Genomic DNA, 20,068 nt, shown 5'->3' on the forward strand with positions numbered 1-20,068 from the left:
TTAAAAATTTATTTTCCCAGGGCCGGCCCGGTGGCGCACTGGAGAGTGCACCGCTTGGGAGCGCGGCGGCGCTCACGCCGAGGGTTTGGATCCCATGTGGAGACCGGTTCCCGCTCACTGGCTGAGCGTGGGGCAGGCGCAACACCTAGGGTTGCGATCCCGTTGCCGGTCCCCGGTACGGGCGCAACACCGAGGGTTGCGATCCTGTTACCGGCCAGTAAAAAAATACAAAAAAAAAATTTATTTTCCTACCAGATTGCAAAGATGAAAAACAATAATAATTCTTTGTGCTCTCTAAGGTACAATGGATTGGGCACTCTTGGTGGTAAAGTAAATTGCAAAGATATCTAACAAAATTAAGTGCAAATGCCATTTGTCCCAGCAATTTTACTTGAAGTAATTTATATATACAAGTGTACAAATATAAACATATAACAGTATTTCTTACAGCCATGTTTATAGGGGGAAAAAAATTAGAAACAACCTAAATATCCATCAATAGGGAATGAGTTCATTACATTACAGCAGGCAGCCCTGGCTAGGCCACATGTCAAATGTGGCATTTCTTGTGAATGAAAAGAACAAGAAATATATGTTAATAAGAAAGAAATAAAGTAACATTATTTGTTACACTGAAAAGATGTGTTCATGTGTGTTTCTTTATGTGTGTTTATGTGTGTCTCTTTCTCTAGTCATACCTTACGCAAATGAGATCATTACATACATGTTCTGAAAACAGCTTTTTTTCTTTTTAAAGTGAAGCAACTTTTCATACAACAAATATAGGTCTGTCTCATAATTTTTAATGGCTAGTCCATAAAATGTACCATTTTGACAGGTTGTCCGTAAATATTTTTTTAGCATTTTTTTTTTCTAAAGATGACCAGTAAGGGGATCTTAACTTGACTTGGTGTTGTCAGCACCATGCTCACCCAAGTGAGCTAACCAGCCACCCCTATATAGGGATCTGAACCCGTGGCCTTGGTGTTATCAGCACCACACTCTCCCATGTGAGCCACGGGCCGCCCTAATTTTTTAGCATTTTGACAAGTTGTCCATAAATCAGAATGTTTAATCTGTTTGAGAAGGCATCGTTATCACACTGAATTGGAATAATTCTAGCCAGAAGCAAAGTAAATATCAAGTTAGCCTTCAGAGCTCTATAAGGATAAATATGATTTCTTTCAGGTATTTTGAAATATCGAACATAGCTGTAGAAAGTTTTCGTTTGGTTTAGATTTAGGGCTAATGACTGTCTTTCTGTTTGTTCTTTTAAAAAAAAGTACAAAAACAGCAGGTATATGCATGAATGAGAAGGCCCTTCAAACCGAAATGAAAACTTGGAAACACCTGTCCATTAAGAATGAATTAAAATATATTTTGTGTTAAGAATAGATGAATAAACAATGTCTACAGTAGTCATAAAACAAATTTGGGGTTAAACTGCAGCTCTGTTTAGTTTTACATTCAGAGCAATACTTTAATTAGGAAAAAATTATCATATGTTCTATCATTTGTTCTTTGTCATAGATGAATATCAAATTAGAAGCTATCCTGAAAGAAATTTAGCAGTGTAACATTGTCTAGACTACAAGTATAGCTGTAAACCTGGAGAATTAGTAATATTCTATGTTTATAAGTATATTATTTCAGATTATTGGGACAAGCATAACAATCAGCTTATTACCTGTCCCATCTATAAATACTACTGAATGCTTTGGAAGCAGAACAGTGTTTGCCCAGCTTGAATTTGGTGACATTTTAGCTAATTATTTAATTGATATAACCTTATTTTGGACAATAAATCTGAGGCAAATAACTGTAGCCTAAGTAGATATATAGAACCTGAGCACTTGGAGAGACAAAGTTGAGTCCAAGAATAGAAATTTCTGATTCACAACTACTTAGAACAGAAAAGAGAACAAACTTAGTCTTTCACAGACCATAGTATTCACATAGGGAGTAGAGAACCTATATTAAGGAATTGGGGACCAGAGTTGCCAGGAAGGGCCAATTTGATCTTCATTCTTTATCCATTCTAGGCAATCCCTGTTTCGAACAGGCAAGGTCCAGAGAGCACTATGTCCTATGGCACTGACCAGAGTCACGTAAATAGCCCTCATTAAATTGTCACTCCATAAGGGGACTAGGCAAAGGAGAGTTCAGGAATGAAGCCCACATGATAGGGTTGGAGATAGTTGGAGGGTTTGGGGTGCTGGGGTTACAAACCTGCATGACATGGAATACAGAGCACCTCATGGCTAAGTCTTCTATATTGGCAGCCATCCTAAGAGCATTTCAGAGAGTATTAGAAGTGGGCACGTTTATTTAACAAATATGTTCTGATATGTAAATGATTATTAAGCAATTTTACAATGTATTTAAGGACTTGTGTGCTATGTGTTAAAGTTACAAGTTTCCTTCCCTCAGAGTTTATTTATAAACTAGAGAAGATACTTAAAAAGTACAGTGCAGTGAAAGAGCAAAACTACCTTTCCACTATCAAAATGGAAAGGAAACTAGTATCCATTATTTATTCTTGGATAAATGGATAGCTTCATATGTTCATTCTCATTCACATTCTAATTCAATCCTTGAAATTTATTTTTATTCTAATGAGAGACTTTGTCAATTATTTCAGACTTCTTGGAGTTTTGGGGGATAGCTTCAGGGTAAAGAAAGGCTTTTCCCTTGAATCTAAGATCAAAATCCTGAATGCTGACTCTGAATTCTTTAATAATTTTAGTTTATGGACAAATTTGAGTCTTAAAACTGATTATTTCTCATTTTTGGTTTGCCCCCATCTTAGTCCATTTCTGTCGCTTATAACAAAATACTTGAAACTAGGTGATTTATAAAGGAAAAGCAAAATTTATTGTTTACAGTTTCTGAGGCTGGGAAGTCCAAAGTCTGTCTGGTGGTAGCAGTAGTGACCCAGGGGTCTCATCCATTTCTGTCGCTTATAACAAAATACTTGAAACTAGGTGATTTATAAAGGAAAAGCAAAATTTATTGTTTATAGTTTCTGAGGCTGGGAAGTCCAAAGTCTGTCTGGTGGTAGCAGTAGTGACCCAGGGGTCTCACATTGCGGGACGGAAGAAGCAGAGAGCAGAGAGAGAGCAAGAGGCCAACTTACTCATTCAGTCTCCTTTTAAAACCCTCCAAACCACACCTATGATCATCATTTTTAATTCATTCACTACAGCATAGTCCTACAATCTAATCTCTTCAAAGCACCACCTTTCAGTTATCATAATAGGATTTCCCACCCTCAACAGTTACAGTGGGAATTAAGCTTCTAATATAGGAAATTTGGGGGACACAATTCAAGCTGCAGTGAGTTTTGAGGGGATATAATGCAATCTACTATAGCCCCCCAGGAAGTTCAAAGCAAAATTTATAATCTACCTTTAAGAATTATGGAAGACCCTATAGCACATTAATATTTTTATGTTAATTCCCTAGCTTTCTCTTACCAAAGGACCCTTAGTTTAACTTCATGTTGTAGGGTGTGAGGGAGAGAGAGAGAGAGAGTGTGTGATTAAGCGGTCCTAATTTGTGGAAGGGGGAGATAAATAGATGGACAGATGAACATACTAAGTTCTTCTGTAACACAAACTAACAAGAGTTCAAAGACAAGATAAAATAACAACAGAATGAGATGATAGTGGATACCGCAGAGCTAAGAAAACAAATCAAGACCCCCAACAGTATTATTGCAGATGGATAGACGGACAGTTGGACAGACAGAAAGATTTGATTGAGGGTGTTTGGAAAAGCTGGATTAAAAGGAGTGGAAGTGGATACTCTCATATGCCTGCGTACCACTAAATACTCAGAGACATATGTTCTCTTTGAGACAGAAAATAAAGGAAAGCCTTGGAGTAGAGCGCAGATCTGTGTCAGTCAGGATGCAGCCTATGGATACTGATACTTTTTTCTTTTTTCTTTTTCTTTCTTTTTTTTTTTTTTTTTTTTTGATATTTCTTTAAGGATTTAAGGGGAGACAAGAGGTGGGAAAAGTCAACTATTTATCAAAAAACAGATGAGAAAGTCTGTTCTATTCCTTGCAGTTTATAATCTATTTATTAGATTTTTAATAGTGTTGCTTGTTTTTTCTCTTCTTTTTTTCTCCAGCTCTGTTTCTCCATTTTTATCTTTCTCTTGTTACTGTATCTTACCCTTGAATTCTTGTTCATGTCATAGAAGTATTTAATATGGATCTGAGCTAAAAATAAAGAGCCTTTCATTTCTGGAAAGATGGAGTTGATGTACTTTTCCCTATTTCTCCCTCTAAGTATAAATAAAAACCCAGAACATTATGTATAAAACAAACATACAAGGACTAGGTGGAGAAAAGAAGGAAGACCAGCCAGGGACCATAGAATGACAGGGTGGTGAGTTTCCTGGATTTTATTTTTGTTTCATATACCCCAGACTTGGAGCTAAAGGACCTGGCAATCCAGAGATACCAACAAGCACAGATTTTAGAAGCCCCAACAAAAGCCTGCTCACCCTAACCTAAAGACCAGGGAAGGAGCAGCCTAGCAAGACAGAAAACTTTTACACAATAATTACTCCAGCCAAACACATGGAAAAAACTATCACCACCTCTCATCCACTCATACCAGCAAAGGTTGAGTGCAGAGCCTACACATCCACTCCTGTGGGCCTGTAAAGAGGTGACCCAAACTGTCCTCCACCCACAATGATGGTGTCAGAGAAGACAAAGTAAGGAGCCAGGATTTTCATCCCCACTAATGTTATCAAATGAGGATTAGTGGGAAATCAAGACTCACAACCCCCCAGTAGTAATGAAGCCATTTTCTCTATCTCCCCTCACCCTTGGTGTCAGTGGAGGCTACAAAAGAACATTAACAAGGCACTCCAACCCCACCCGTCCTGGGGATTATCATTGGAGGCCTAGTATGGAGCAAGAACTCCTACCCCTGCCCAATAGTAACTAAAAGATCCCTCCCAATTAGAAGCATTAAATAAGGCACAGAGTGTTATGATACCCAAAATGTTCACATTTCAATAAAAATATCATTCATTATACAAAAAGCCAGCGTTATCAAAACTAAATATAAACAAAATCATCAGATGGCAACACCAAGTTGTCAGAAATGTAAGAATTATCAGAGATTCTAAAGCATCCATCATAAAAGTGTTTCAACAAGCAATTACAAACACAATTGAAACAAATGAAAAGATAAAACCTCAGCAAAGAAATAGAAGCTACATAAGAGTTATTTCAAGAAGTCTGCAGATTTTTATGGTCACCAAGCATCATTTGCATACCAAATAAACAATGCCTTGGACATGCCAGGACTCTTATTTTACAAAAATTTGTGTATACATGTTGATGAATAAAAGTTCATTTATAAGCATTACTGAACTCACAGTAAAAAAAGAAAAAAGAAAAAAATAGAAGCTATAAAAGAAAAACCAAATGAAAGTTTTAGAACTGAACAGTGCAGTAACTGAAATAAAAATCTCAATGAATGGACTCAACAGCAGAATGGAGGGGACAAAGAAAGGATCAGTGAACTGGAAGATAGAACAATAGAAATTACCCAATGTAATTACCAGTTTTATTTTCTACAGAGAGAAAATAAAACTGGGGGAAAATGATCAGAGGCTTAGGCACCTGTGGGATTATAACAAAAGATCTAATGTTTTTGTCACCATAGTATCAGAAGGGCATGAATGCTGTGGATTGAATCATGTCCCTCAAAGTCCATGTGTTAGAAACTTAACCCCCACTGTGACAGTGTTAAGAGGTGGGAAATCCTATTATGGTACTTGAAAGGTGGGGCCTTGAAAAGATGATTGAACTTGAGGACCATGCCCAAGTAAATGGATTAATTCATTGAGGGTTTAGTGGTGGCCACAGGTGTGGTTCTAAGAGCTTTCAGAGGAGAAGTGAGGAGTTAGCTCACTCTCTGTGTCTGCCGTCTGTCATGTGATGCCCTGCTTTGCTGTGAAGAGTCATTACCCACCACCAAGTCTCTCACCAGATGTGTTCCCTGGACTGAGAACTTCCCATCCTCCATAACTGAAGTAAATAAATATTGTTTCTTTATTAATTATCCAGCTTCAGGTATTTGTGTTATAAGCAACAGAAATGGACTAATACAATGAGAAAGAGAGCAGTGCTGAAAAACATACTCAAAATAATAGCTGAAAACTTCCCAAATTTGGCAAAAGATGTAAACCTAGAGATTCAAGAACCTGAGCAAACCCCAGATAGTCTAACCCTAAAGAAATTGACACCAAGACATATTATACTCAAACTTCTGAAAATGAAAGGAAAAGAATCTTGAAAGCAGCACCAGTGAAACAACACCTTACCTGTAGGAGGAAAATAGAGTGGCAATGATCTCAAGTGCTGAAGGAAAAGAACTGTCAATGCAGATCCAGTATACAGTGAAACTCTCTTCAAGAATGAGGGGGAAATCAAGATGTTAGAGGAGGGAAACTTAAGAGAATTTGTCACCAACAGACCTACCCTAAATAAATAGCTAAACATATTCTCTAAACAAAAAGATAACAACAAAAGAAAGAACTTTGGAACATCAGGAAGAAGAATGCACTAAGCAAAAATATGGGTAAACACAATAGACTTTTCTTCTCTTGAGATTCAAGCAAAAATTATAACGTTGACTGATATGGTTCTAAGTGTTTATTTAAGACCATTATATTATAAACAGGAGAAGTAAAGAAACTTAAAGGAAAGTAAAGTTTCTGTACTTCACTCAAACTTCCAACATTGTAACACCAGTAGACTGTATTAACTTATGTATATGTAATGTAATACTTAGAACAACCACAAAAGAGTCTGTACAAAAAATATACTTTCAAAAACACTGTAGATAAATCAAAATTAAATTTTAAAAAAGTTTAAGTAACCTAAAGGAAGAAAAAAGCAGAGAAGCAAAAAAACAATGAAAACAAAAGCAAAAAACAACAGAAAAAATAATGGCAGACTTAAGCCCTAACATGTCAATGATTACACTAAATGTAAATAGTGTAAATGTACTCATCAAAAGACAGACTGGAAGAGTGGATTAAAAGATGACCCAACTATATGCTACAATAAACTCACATCAGATAGAGATATAGGAACCTTGAAAGTAAAAAGATGAAAAAAGATGTACCATGCAAACATTAATCACAGGAAAACAGGAGTGACTATCTAATGTTATATAAAGTTAACTTCAGAGCAAAGCAAATATAATAATACAAGCATCAAACCACCAAGACAACATTCTAAACATGTATACAGCAAACAACAGAGCTAAAAAAAAAAAAATGTGATACTAAAACTGATAGAACTGAAAGGAGACATAATTACAGTTGGACATTTCAACCACTCTCTTTCAACAGCTGTTAGAACAACTAAACAGAAAATCAGTAAGGGCGTAGAAGAACTCAACAGTACTATCAACCAAGATCTAATTGATATTTATAGAACACTCCTCCCAATAACAGAAGACACATTCTTTCCAAGTACCCGTGGAATATATACCAAGGTAGAAGATATTACCAAGGCAAACCATATCTCAGGACACAAAACAAACTTTGACAAATTTACTATTTTCCTTTTCTTAATTTCTTTCAAAAGAACGAAGCTGGATTCCTGCCTCAAACTGTATACAAAAAATTAACTCAAATGTATCAGAGACCTAAACACAAAAGCTAAACTATACAACTCTTACAAGAATACATAGGGGAAAAGCTTCATGACATTGGATTTGGCAATGATTTCTCAGATATGACACTAAAAACACAAGCAACATAAGAAATAAATATATTGCCCTTCATCAAAATTAAAAACTTGTTCATCAAAGTACACTGTCGAGAGAATAAAAAGACAGCCTACAGAATCTGACAGTGGTCTAGTATCAGAACATAGTCAAGCATCATTTAATGACGGGGGTACATTCTGAGAAATATGTCATTAGGCAGTTTCATTGTGTGAACATCATAGAGTGTACTTATACAGACTTAGATGGTATAGCCTACTATACACCTGGGCTATATACGAGGGGTCTTCGAAAAGTTCATGGAAAGATTCATATTATCTTTTAGTTCTAGTTTTCTATAACTTTTCGAAGTGCCCTTGTATAGGCTATTGCTCTGACCACCTTCATATATGCAGTTCGTTGTTGAGTGATAATTCGTTATAAAGTGCATGACTGTATATAGAGAACTCTTACTACTTAAGAACAAAAAGACAAACAACCCAGTTAAAAACTGGGCCAAGGACTTGAGTAGACGTTTCTCCAAAGATACACCATCAACCAAAAAAAAAAAAAGCTCATGAAAAGATGCTCAACACTATTAGTCATTAGGGCAATGCAAGTTAAAACCATAGTGAGATATCACAATACACTTATGCAAATGACTAAAATTTTTAAATGCTGACAACACCAAATGATTGCAAGGATGCAGAGAAACTGATAATTCAGTGATTGCTAGTGGAAATGTAAAATGATACCACCACTCTAGAAAACAGTAATTGCATTCCTGGGCATCTATCCCAGAGGAATGAAAAAGTATGTTCACACAAAAACCTACACAAGAATGTTTTTAGCAGCTTTATTTGTAATAGCCAAAAACTGAAAACAACCCAGATATCTGTCAACAGGTGAATATTTAAACTGTGGTAACCCCTACCATGAAATGCCACTCTGCAATAAAAAGAAGCAAGCTATTGATACAGCAACAACCTGTATTAATCTCCAGAGAATTATACTGAGCAAAAAAATGCCAATACTAAAAATTACAAGTATGTAATTATAATTCCATTTATATTACACTTTTGAAATGACTAAATTAGGGAAATGGAGAATTGATTAATAGTTGCCTGAGGTTAAGAGGGGGTGTGAGCAGGAGGGAAGCGGGAGTGGCTATAAAAGAGCAACATGAGGGATCCTTGTGGTTAAGGAAATGTTCTGTATGTTGACCATATCGGGTTGTGATGTGCTGTAGTTTTGCAAGATGTTACTATTGGAGGAAAATGAGTAAAGGATACAGGGGATCTTTTTGTATTATTTCATACAATTGCATGTGGATCTATAATTAACTCAAAAAAGTTTAAAAAAAAAAAAGACTCAGGAGTATGCATTTGTTCCCTGGGTTATATGTCCTTCTAGACTGGGTTTTTCCTTCCTTTTGCCTGATTTATTCCTTTTCTATTTCTTGCTTCAGTGTCTTGCATAATTGTCATGCCCTGTTTTTCCTCATGCTCTGCCGAGACCTTCTCTTATTCCCACCTTATCTGGAACTAATTTATCTTTTTCCCCTTGAGCTGTAGGTACTGCATTTTGATCCACTATTCTGTAGAGGGAAGTTCTCTGGGCTAAATGCAGACCTTGCTGGAGGACCTAGGTTCTGGTCTTTCTCTGTAATCCCATTAAATGTCCTTGACCACAGCCCATTATTCCTCCAATGTAACATAGTGCTCGGAAAGGTTGTAAGCCCTTGAAGCCCTTCCTCACTCTGCTGAAGTCCTGCCATACTCCAAATAGGGGTTTCCACTCGTGGGGCTTCCGTGATTTGTCTCAGGGGTGTCTTCTCAGCCCATTAATCTACTTATAACTAAATTGAAGGCTTTAATGAACTAAATGCAATAACCCTACATCCCGTTTCTATTTCTGAGAAGTAGAGTTTGGGGTAGAAGTAGTAGACATGATGGACCATCCCACTCCGGAATCTAGTGTTTCTTTCCCTGACTGCTTTTTCAAAATATTTGGCTTAAATTTGTACCCTTTCTTGTTTGGTTGCTGCTGCTAATTTTTTGTACAAGTCTTGTTATTCTTTTTGTTGTTTTGTTAAAGAATTGAAGAAGAAAGAATCTGTAAGTCTGCCTCATTACCTTTAATGGAATTCTCACCTGTTAATTTTAAAATTAGGAAAAGCAAGTGTTTTTCACGTATTTCAAATATTCAGCAAGAGCTCAAAGACTTTCTTGTTTTTAATTCTCACAGTGCTGCTTCATTAGAAAATACCTAGAGATCACATTTTGAAGTAACATTTATTTCACTATTCTAAGCTCCCTTTTAGGCCTAATCTAAGATTTTGTTTACTGCTGAAGTCCACCTTGATTATTTTAGCCCTTACTGTTTTTCTCCTGCTTGAGCAAAGATGATTATAGAATAATATTATGCAAAATAACAGACAGAAGGAATGGCTACGTGTGTCTTTTCCACCTTTTCTCTCTTTCTCTCTCTCTCTCTCTCTTTTTTTTTTCCCTAATAATATTATGCAAAATAACAGACAGAAGGAATGGCTACGTGTGTCTTTTCCACCTTTTCTCTCTTTCTCTCTCTCTCTCTCTCTCTCTTCTTTTTTTCCCTATAAGAATCATTTCTGGATATTGTCCTAAGAGTTCTAGTCTATAGAACTAGTTTTTTTTTCCCTATAAGAATCATTTCTGGATATTGTCCTAAGAGTTCTAGTCTATAGAACTAGACTAGGTTCCATTTTTGTTCTTATTTATAATTACTTGAAATTATTGTGTAATTTTTTTTTACAGGAACCAACAGTGAAAGAACCTGAAATTAACACAACCCTTCAGATGCATTTCTTTGGAAAAAGAGGAGAAAGAAAACTTCATTATAAAGAATTTCGAAGGTAAATGCAAACATTTATATTCATTTAGGGAAATTTTATGGGTAAGAAATGAAGAAATTGAATGTATTTCTCTCCCAGAACTGCATACCATAAAAGTGAATATTATCTGTGGATATATAGTATATAGTATATCCCTTTGGTAGCACAGAAGATCACTTAGTGTGCTCTGTATTAAATGTTGGTAACAGGTGGTCAGGGGAGACTTTCCGGAGGAACTGGCACCTAAGCTGAATCCTGACAGGCAAAAGAGGTTTGGGCAAGGAGGCATTTGAGAGAAAGAGAACAGCAGGAGCAAAGACATATGAGGGTACTTCAAAAAGTTCATGAAAAAAATAGAATTTAAAGGTAATATGAATCTTTACATGAACTTTTTAAAGTACCATCACAGAGGCATGAAAATGTGTGGTTTGTAAAGGGACTTATAAGCTGTTGAGAGTAGATAAAGTAGTAAGCAAAGGTAATGAGAGTGGAGTTTGAGGCTTAACTGTACTTAACCGTAGAAGGTTTTATATGCCATAAGGCAGAGCTCACTGAATTAACTCAATGGTGGGAGGCCCTGAAGAATGATACATGAAGGGTACTTCATCAGATGTGCCTGCCACTCTGGCAACAGAGTAAAGATTTTATGAGAGAGAATATTCCAGAAATATCTTCCTTCTTAATCTTTATTCTTTCTGTTTTTATTTATAATTAATATTCTATCCCCTCACATGAAAAGTCTGAGGTTGCTCTGAGAATTAAAAGAGATAATATATGTTTAAGTAGACAGAGCATGACACTTGGTAAACATTAAAGGTATGTGCCAGACCCGTGTCAACTGAAATTATATTCAAAGGCTCTCCCAGCTTGTTTCCCAGCTAGCAGAGCTGTCTCTTTAGAAAGTTCTCTTTCTCTGGCTATCCCTGGCTTCTCTCTCTCTGCACTTTACCAGCTATCTCCCTCAAGATATCTTCTTCAGCAAGGCATATCTTCAGTCTCTCCGAAGAGGCTCCCCAGTTCAACACCTAAAGAAAAAAATTCAAAGCTAAAATAAAAGTATAGCATTCTCATTGTCTTTTTCCCCAACAACTGACTGCTTTAAAATTCAGAGAGAAGGACTTTTTAAGTCAGAGAATCCAATTTAGAATAGAAAACTGTGGCTGGCGAGTTTGCTCAATTGGGAGTGGAGAGCATGCTGCTGGTAACACTGAGGTCATGGGTTTGGATCCCCATACTGGCCAGCTATCAAAACAACAGAAAAAATAATACTGGACACCATTTTTATTTGTATCACAGATGGCAAAGTTCTTTCCAACTTTATTGTCAATTTTTCTAATTTGAAAGTTCAGGGCCGGCCCGGTGGCGCACTGCTACAGTGCGCCGCTTGGGAGCGCGGTGGTGCTCCCGCCGAGGGTTCGGATCCCACATAAAGACCGGTTCCCGCTCACTGGCTGAGCAAGGTGTGGGCGCAACACCAAGGGTTGCGATCCTGTTGCTGGTCCCGGTCCGGTACGGGTGCGACACTGAGGGTTGCGATCCATTGCCGGACACGAAAAAAGACAAAAAGGAAAAAAAGAAAGTTCAGTAATGTTTCATAATCACTTAAGACAAGATATTGAGAACTTGTATAAATTTTATGAAGGATCCATAGTACTGATAAAGTATTGTGAAAGTTTGCCCGTAATGTAATTATACCTACAAGAAACCTAAAGTTATTATAAAGCAGTAATTAATATATATGTAGCAAAAGACATTGATGTCAAATTTAACTACTATATAGCTCCAGATTTTGTTTCATGCATTATTAATTATAGAAATTTAAATTCTTTATTCACATAAAAGAAATTATAAATTGCTAGAACAAAACATTCCTTAATAAATGTGGATTTTACACTAAGAAAAAATCATTTATTTAAAAATGTTTTGCACTCCAGTAAAAATATAATTTTGTTTAAGTCTCTAAGTCAAATTTTACGTTATAAAATATTGAGGTTTTTATCTAAATCTCTGGCCCTGGCAAATTTACCCCCATAAATGAAGATGAGAAACATCACCATCTCACCATCTATTTTTCTACCCTAAATTGTGATTTAGATGTTTTGATGTTTTTCATTGTGATGAAAGCAGCAAGTAATTTAAATTGTGAAAATTCAGTTATTTATCGGCATATTTATAGTTCAGGGGGAAAATGCTCAAGCTGCTCAGACAGCTGCTGATGGTACTTACCACGGACTGACTGATAATGTCAGTACCAGATAGGTGCTATAAGGAACAGCCTGTGAAATTTTTCATTGGACTTACTTTAATTGTAAAGGATGTAATTCTCTTTATTATATACAGTGTCTTTTTTGTGAGAAGCCATGGGAAGGTTTTGTTTCTGACCTTAAAATGAGAAATAAATGTCCTACTCTTATGCAGAATCAGAGATCCTTAGACAAAAATTCTCAGAAATATTTTAAGTTTATTGTCATTCCTCAGAATAGTTCAACTGATGTAATATAGACAGACAGGTAGTACTTCTTAATTTCTCAGTTAGGAAAAGCATGCATATTTAAGAATTATCAACCCTGTGCTATCTAAACCCAGTGATTGCTAAATAGATAAAATAATGTGTGCAAAGTCAAGAGAATACATGGCAAATTCAGAAACTAGAAGTTCTTCATTATGGCTTAAGCATAAATTTAAAGGGGGAATTAGCAAGGCGGGGGGGAAATAGGCAAAATTATGAAGGCTTTTTCTGCTGTGATGAGAACAGCAGAGAGCCGGCGAAGGTTTCTGAGCAGGAGGATAAGGTGGTCATGAGATTTGACAGGTTACTTGAGGAGATCAATAAGAAAGGCAAAGAGACCTGTAGAGGCTGTTGCATTACTACAGGAGAAATGATGCTGATTGGACTCAGGCGGTGGCAGTAGGGACAGAGGGAAGTGGAAGAATCCAAGGGATTATTTATGAGAAGGGAATTAATAGTATCTGGTGACTGATTGGATGAAAAGATTGAGAGACAGAAATCAAAGATAATGCCCCGCTTCTGACTGGAGTCAGTGGTAATGGCGCGATGCCTGTTTCCTGAGCAAGAGAACACAGTAAGAACAAGTTCAGGAAGGAAAATGATGAATGTAGTTTAAACACCGTCAGTGGGAGCAGAAGTCAGACTGCAGTGGGCTGAGGACAGAGTGAGGGGTGAGTGGTGAAAGAAATACAGGGAACTCTCAAGAAGATTAACTGCAAAAAAGGGAGCGAGAGAATAGGACGGGAATGTGAGAAAGTTTGTGCCCACATGTTTAAACAATGATGTAAGGAAGGAAAGACCAAAACTGCAGGCGTGAACGGGAATGAGCAGAGGAGCAGAGAACTGGTAGGTAAGTTGGCCATCATGTCAGGAAGGAGAACGGGGGGTGGGGGGAGCGTGGGTATGGTGCTGTTATGTTTTTAGAGTGATAGCAAGAAAATGAGAGGATTTACCAAGAAATAATTTTTAGTTTCTCTGTGAGTAGAGGCAAAGTTATCTGCTAAGGACAAACACAAAGCCATTGGGATAAGTTTCCAGACAGTGAAAAGGGGTTGAAATAGCCACCATGTAAAATCAAAAAAACACACTTCTAGGCTTGCAGAAGGATAACTGGAGGGGTGGAGGGCCCATGTGAAGTGTGTAAAACGTGAGTTTATGTAAGTACCGCTGTGTGTAGTTGGTGTATGGTTTTCTTCAAGCCACACTTGAAGAAGGCTTTCAGCAGCCCCAGGGAGCTGAGGATGTGCTGGAAAGTGGTGGAAGCATTTAAGAGTGGAGTCTGGCCTTGAGTGGGGACGAAAATGAAAAGATAATTACGTGACAACCTCAGTATCATCACAGTATATTGTTAAGTACTAGTGAGTACGTTTTTCTAAGTATTTTACACCTTAAAGGTGAGAGAGGTACTCTCCCCTTTGTAAAACTGGAACTTGATGAGATTAAGGGACTTGGGGGACTTGGTCCAGGGTCATTTACCTTAGAAACTGAAGTGGTTAGATTCAGACCCAGGTTTGTCTTGAAAGGTTTAAGCAATCACAAGGTTTCTGAAAGAGTTAGTACCACAGTTCTCTGGTAGGTGGTGGGTGCATTGAATGGGTTTTCAAGGAAGTAGTATTAGGGGTTTCCAGTCAAGATGGCAGAATAGGGGCCGGCCCGGTGACGCACTCGGTAGAGTGCAGCGCTTGGGAGCGTGGCGGTGCTCCCGCCGAGGGTTCGGATCCCATATAGAGACCGGTCAGCTCACTGGTTGAGCGTGGTGCGGGCGTGACACCGAAGGTTGCGATCCAATTGCCGGTCACGAGAAAAGACCAAAAGGGAAAAAAAAAAAAAAAAAAAAAGATGGCAGAATAGACAGTCCCCAGCATCACTCTCTACCACAAATTAACCAATTTACAACTATAAAAAAGCAACGACAACCAAGCTGGAACCCCTAGAGTTCAGGGGAAGAGAAAGAGAGACCTCTGGAGTGTATGAAGTCAGGAGAAGCCACGATGAGAGAAAGAAGGGACCACTCCCACCATTTCGAATCCCAGCCGCTTCCAAGCTGGGGCTACTGAGCCCACAGAGCAGGAGCTGGCAGAGCCGCAGCTGTGCCCTTCAGATGAAGTTGCATGGAGGCGGAAGGGGAGAAAAAGGCCTTGGTGGCCCCCAGGACAGCAAGACCACTAATAGGGTTCCTGTGGACCCACATAGGAGCAATGAGCCACAGCTGAAGAAAAGGAGCCACTCAGAGGCCAGTGAGTCATTGTAAGGGACCGGCGCACGGCCTGTCCCATGGGAAGTGTTTGCAGCACGGGCAGTGGGGGAGATGGGTCCACCGGGGAAATACTGGGGCACAGCAAGGACAGCTGATCTGTACCCCAGTCAGCGTAGGACCACTCAGAGGAGACTGGTCAGGAATATAGAATTGCAGGGGGTGCAGTCTGATGAAAAGACTCAGGCCCAGACCAGAGTTTCAACACAACCCAGGTGCCCCAGATTCCTAGAGCCAGAAGTACCTATAAAGTCAACCATTAAGACGTGAGCTGCACAAAAAGCCTTCCCTAGAGAATCAGCAACAAAGCAGCAATTTAGCTCAACCACAGAGCTCAAGTACTGGTCCCCCCAGGAAGTTCCCCCATTTTAGAAGTAAGCAAAGGACAACAAATTAGTTCCAGCACAGAGTTTAAGTAGTAAGAACAGCAAGTAATCTAACACAGAACTGAAAGAAAAAACAAAGTACCCACAACCAGAGAAAAAATTTGATATTAACTAGTAAAGATCTCATTTCACCAAAGAACACCTGTAACACCTAGAAGGACCAGAAATCCCCTGGGCTACCAAGCCAGAAAGTGGGGAGGGCCCGGGGCCTCAGCCATGCCCCCCAACACCCACAACCAGTCCTGAGGGTGGGAGCCAAGGGCCTCGGCTACATACCCCCAACATGCACAACCAGCCCAGTGATGACCACTGAGCCGCTGCAGGAAGCACCCTGGGCTCTCCCAAGCTGGGGCAGTGGGGGGCCGAGGGCCTTGACCATGCCCCCCACACCCACAGCCAGCCCAGCAACGACCGCCAAACCGCAGCAAGAAGGTCCCCAGGTTCCTGAGCTGGGATGGTGGGGAGTGAGGGCTTTTGCAACACGCTCTCTGACATCTGCACCCAGCCTGGCAATGACCAAGCCCCCACTGAAAGCCCCCCAGTGTCAGCTGTGGGAATGAGGGGGTGCCACAGGCCTCAATCCTGCCCCTCCTCCTTCCTTCTTCTTCACATTTCCTTCCCCTTTTCCCTCTCCCCCTCCCTCCCACCTGCTCCGCAACAACATCAAAGAATGTAAGAAATTAATATTAATTTAAAAAAATTTTTTTCAAATAAAGATCTTTTTTTTTTTTCCCCCTTTTTGTCTCTTTTTTTTCATGACCGGTAATGGGATCGCAACCCTCGGTGTCGCGCCCGCACCGCGCTCAACCAGTGAGCGGACCGGTCTCTACATGGGATCCGAACCCTCAGCGGGAGCGCCGCCACACTCCCAAGCACCGCACTCTACCAAGTGCGCCACCGGGCCGGCCCTCAAATAAAGATCTTTAGGAAACTGAATGAGATATAAGAGAACACAGACAATTCAATAAAATCAGAAAGAAAAAAAAGGAAGTAGTACTAGGCACTAGGCCAGCTGAACAGAGGGACAGACATATTAAGTAGGTAGTACCATGTGTCAAGAGAAACTCATCAGTTAATGAGGGAGCACATGGATAAAAATTAATAGGTTTTTTTTTTTTTTTCCGTTTGTGTTTTACTTTTACAACTGGCCAAAAGATCTTCCATATTGCTTAGCCATTTAAGTAAAAACTGAAGTATAATTTTAAATTCTGTCTCCTAGAGTTTTGATGTTTTTTCCTTGTTATAAAAGCAGCAACTAATTTAAATTGTGAAAATTCAGTTATTTATCAGTATATTTATAGTTCAGGAGGGAAAATGCTCAGTGCTCAGGCAGCTGCTGATGGTGCTTTCCACTGTGTTTCAGTGCCTCTTTGTTTTGTTGGGTTTTTCTTGTCTCTTTTTCCCTCTTCTATTTTGTTTGGAGCCTTCTTCTGCATTTATTTTCCCTTCTTTTAAACTCTACCAATTAACCTTAAAAATAGTGATGAAAAACAATCCTTGAGTTTATTTCTGGTATGGTACATTTGACCTCATTTATTATTCCAGTAAGTTTTTAAAAGTAAAAATAATCCTGTGACTTAAATAAGGAAAATGGTTAAAGAGAAGAAAATTGGTCTCATCAGGAAAAATTTTTCTCATCAAGAAAAATTAGAAGGCTGTTAATACTGATGTACTTTTTAGGACTGGGATTGTTAAGAGTTCTGCAAAATTATTAGTTGACAATACTCTGAGTTTCATGAAGCATTTTTATAAGTTCAGAATTGTCTGTATGCAGTGGGGTGATGGGAAATGTGTTTAACCGTCATCTCTCTCAGGAAAAACAGCCTTGATTTGTAGCATTTACCAATTAGTAGTATAAATACTGTACCAAGCTAATGTTAATAAGCTCCCTGACATGAAGTAGAGATGGGAAGATGTGCACAATATAGACTCCTACTAGCTCCAGTACACCACTGCCTAAAAAATTCCAGATAAGGAAACACCGATTTTTTTCCCATTGTTTCTGATCAATCCACTAATTTATAAACTATTTAATTTGTTCAGAATGTGTCCAGAGGCCTTATCTCCTATAAGTTCTTCAATTCATATGTGTATATCCAAATTATGTCCCAGATTTTCATGTCATAACAAGATACATAATTTTAGACTTACAGAAAATAACATGCTGACGAGAATGTAGAGAAAAGGGAACTCTCATAAATTGATGGTGGGAATATAAATTAACGCAACTATTATGAAAAACGATATGGAGGTTTCTTAAAAATCTAAAAATAGAAGTACCTTATGACCCATAAGTCCCACTACTGGGTATACTTCAAAAAGTTATGAAAAGCTTTGTATTATCTTTCAATTCTATTTTTCTGTGAACTTTTCAAAGTACCCTCGTATATCCAAAGGAAATGAAATCAGTATGTCAATGAGGTGTCTGCACTCCCATGTTCATTACAGCACTGTTCACAATAGCCAAGAGATAGAAGCAACTTAAATGTCCATCAGCGGATAAACAAATTTTTTAAATGTGGTATACGAGGATACTTGAAAAAGTTTGTGGAAAAATAGAACTGAAAGATAACATGAATCCTTCCGTGAAGTTTTTGAAGACCCCTCATATATACGCAATGGAATGAATACTCTTTAGCTGTTTTAAAAATGAAGTCCTGTCATTTGAAGCAACATGGATGGAACTGGAGACCATCATGATGAATGAAGTAAGTGAGGCACAGAAAGACAAATACCGCATGATTTCCCTCGTGGAATCTTTTTTTTTAAAAAAAGGTAGAATTAATGGTTACCATGGTTACCAGAGGCTGGGGAGGGAAGAGAGGCTTGGGAGGGGAGAGCAAGAGGTGGATTAAACAGGTACAAAGTTACGGGTAGATAGGAAGAATAAGTTCTGGTGTTCTACGTTGACTATAGCTAATAATATTATATTGTATATTTCTAAACAGCTAGAAAAGAGGATCTTGAACATAATCACCACAAAAAAAGGTAAATGTTTAAGTGATAAATATGCTATCTACCCTAAGTGGATCATTGTACAATATATGCATGTATTGAAACAACACACTGGACCCCACAAATAAGTATAATTAATTTTTTCATTTTACAAAAAGATATGCTAAGAAAAAATTTTAGACTTAAAGATAAATGATTATCATCATAAAATGTACTGGTGTTTTCCAAAAGTTGTATAATTAGTTAAGGTGAAAGTAGCTTAAACCAGACAATGTATAGTTTAACAACAATTAAGTTTATAATATTTCAGTCTCAGATGGAGCCTGAAGAAAAAGGAAAGAACAAGTTAGTAATGTTTTTATATTATATTTTCTATTTCCCTAATTCATTGTACTCTCATTTGCAAGTAAAGCATTCTTTTAACAATCCTAATAATCATTTGAATGTCATCCCAGCAAAAAGTACAATAAAACTCAAACAAAAGGCAAAGTGTATTAGTAAAATATTTTGTTAATCTATCAGTTCAAACTTGAAATGCTTCAAGTTTTAGACAAAATTCCGTTTTGACCCAGAAAAAAAAAAAAACATGGTAAATCACTGTATCCAATACATTCATAAAAAATTTGTAGTTGTAGTAGACTCTTACCTACCACATAGGTAGAAGCCTAGGATCAAACTCTCTTCCTTCATGCTTTTTTCTTTTTGGGGGGGTGGGGCTGTTACCAACTGAGGCCTAAAGCAACTATTTTTTTTAACTGTGGCAATTTTTCTTCCAGAGAACTGGAATATACCTCTTTTTTCACCCAGATATATTTCCATTTATATTGTGATATGACAGAGAGTACAGATCTTTTAACATGAGGGAAAGTAAATAGACGGATCTGCCACATATTAAAATTCACAGAGGGCCGGCCCGGTGGCACACTGGAGAGTGCACCGCTTGGGAGCGCGGCGGTGCTCCCGCCAAGGGTTCGGATCCCATGTGGAGACCGGTTCCCGCTCACTGGCTGAGCGTAGTGCGGGTGCAACACCGAGGGTTGCGATCCCGTTGCCGGTCAGTAAAAAAGACAAAAAGGAAAAAAATAATTCACAGAGATCGTAATACTTGTCACATGATTTAGGTTATAAATAAATCAAGTGCATTTCTTAGTTCTTGTTCAAAGAAAATGTATTTTAATCTGATATCCTTTCAACTTGTACCTTTCCCCAGAAGCTGTTGATGACAGTTTGATCAAAGTGCCATGTTGTTGGGCCGACCCGGTGGCGCACTGGAGAGTGCGCCGCTTGGGAGCACGGCGGCGCTCCCACCGAGGGTTCAGATCCCATGTGGAGACCGGTTCCGCT

The 20,068-nt window shown here is 38.4% G+C and overlaps 1 protein-coding gene across 1 annotated transcript in view; it reads left to right on the top strand.

The window, feature by feature from the left end:
- The window catches only part of MICU2 (mitochondrial calcium uptake 2), a 36,387-nt gene that overhangs the window by 4,589 nt on the left and 11,730 nt on the right, over window positions 1–20,068 (top strand). Inside the window, exon 2 of the mRNA XM_008583237.1 lies at window positions 10,544–10,641. Coding sequence (XP_008581459.1) covers window positions 10,544–10,641 — 98 coding nt within the window. The remainder of the gene's footprint in view (window positions 1–10,543; window positions 10,642–20,068) is intronic.

This window comes from Galeopterus variegatus, unplaced genomic scaffold (assembly GCF_000696425.1).
Source record: "Galeopterus variegatus unplaced genomic scaffold, G_variegatus-3.0.2 Scaffold2867, whole genome shotgun sequence".
NCBI lineage: Eukaryota > Metazoa > Chordata > Mammalia > Dermoptera > Cynocephalidae > Galeopterus > Galeopterus variegatus.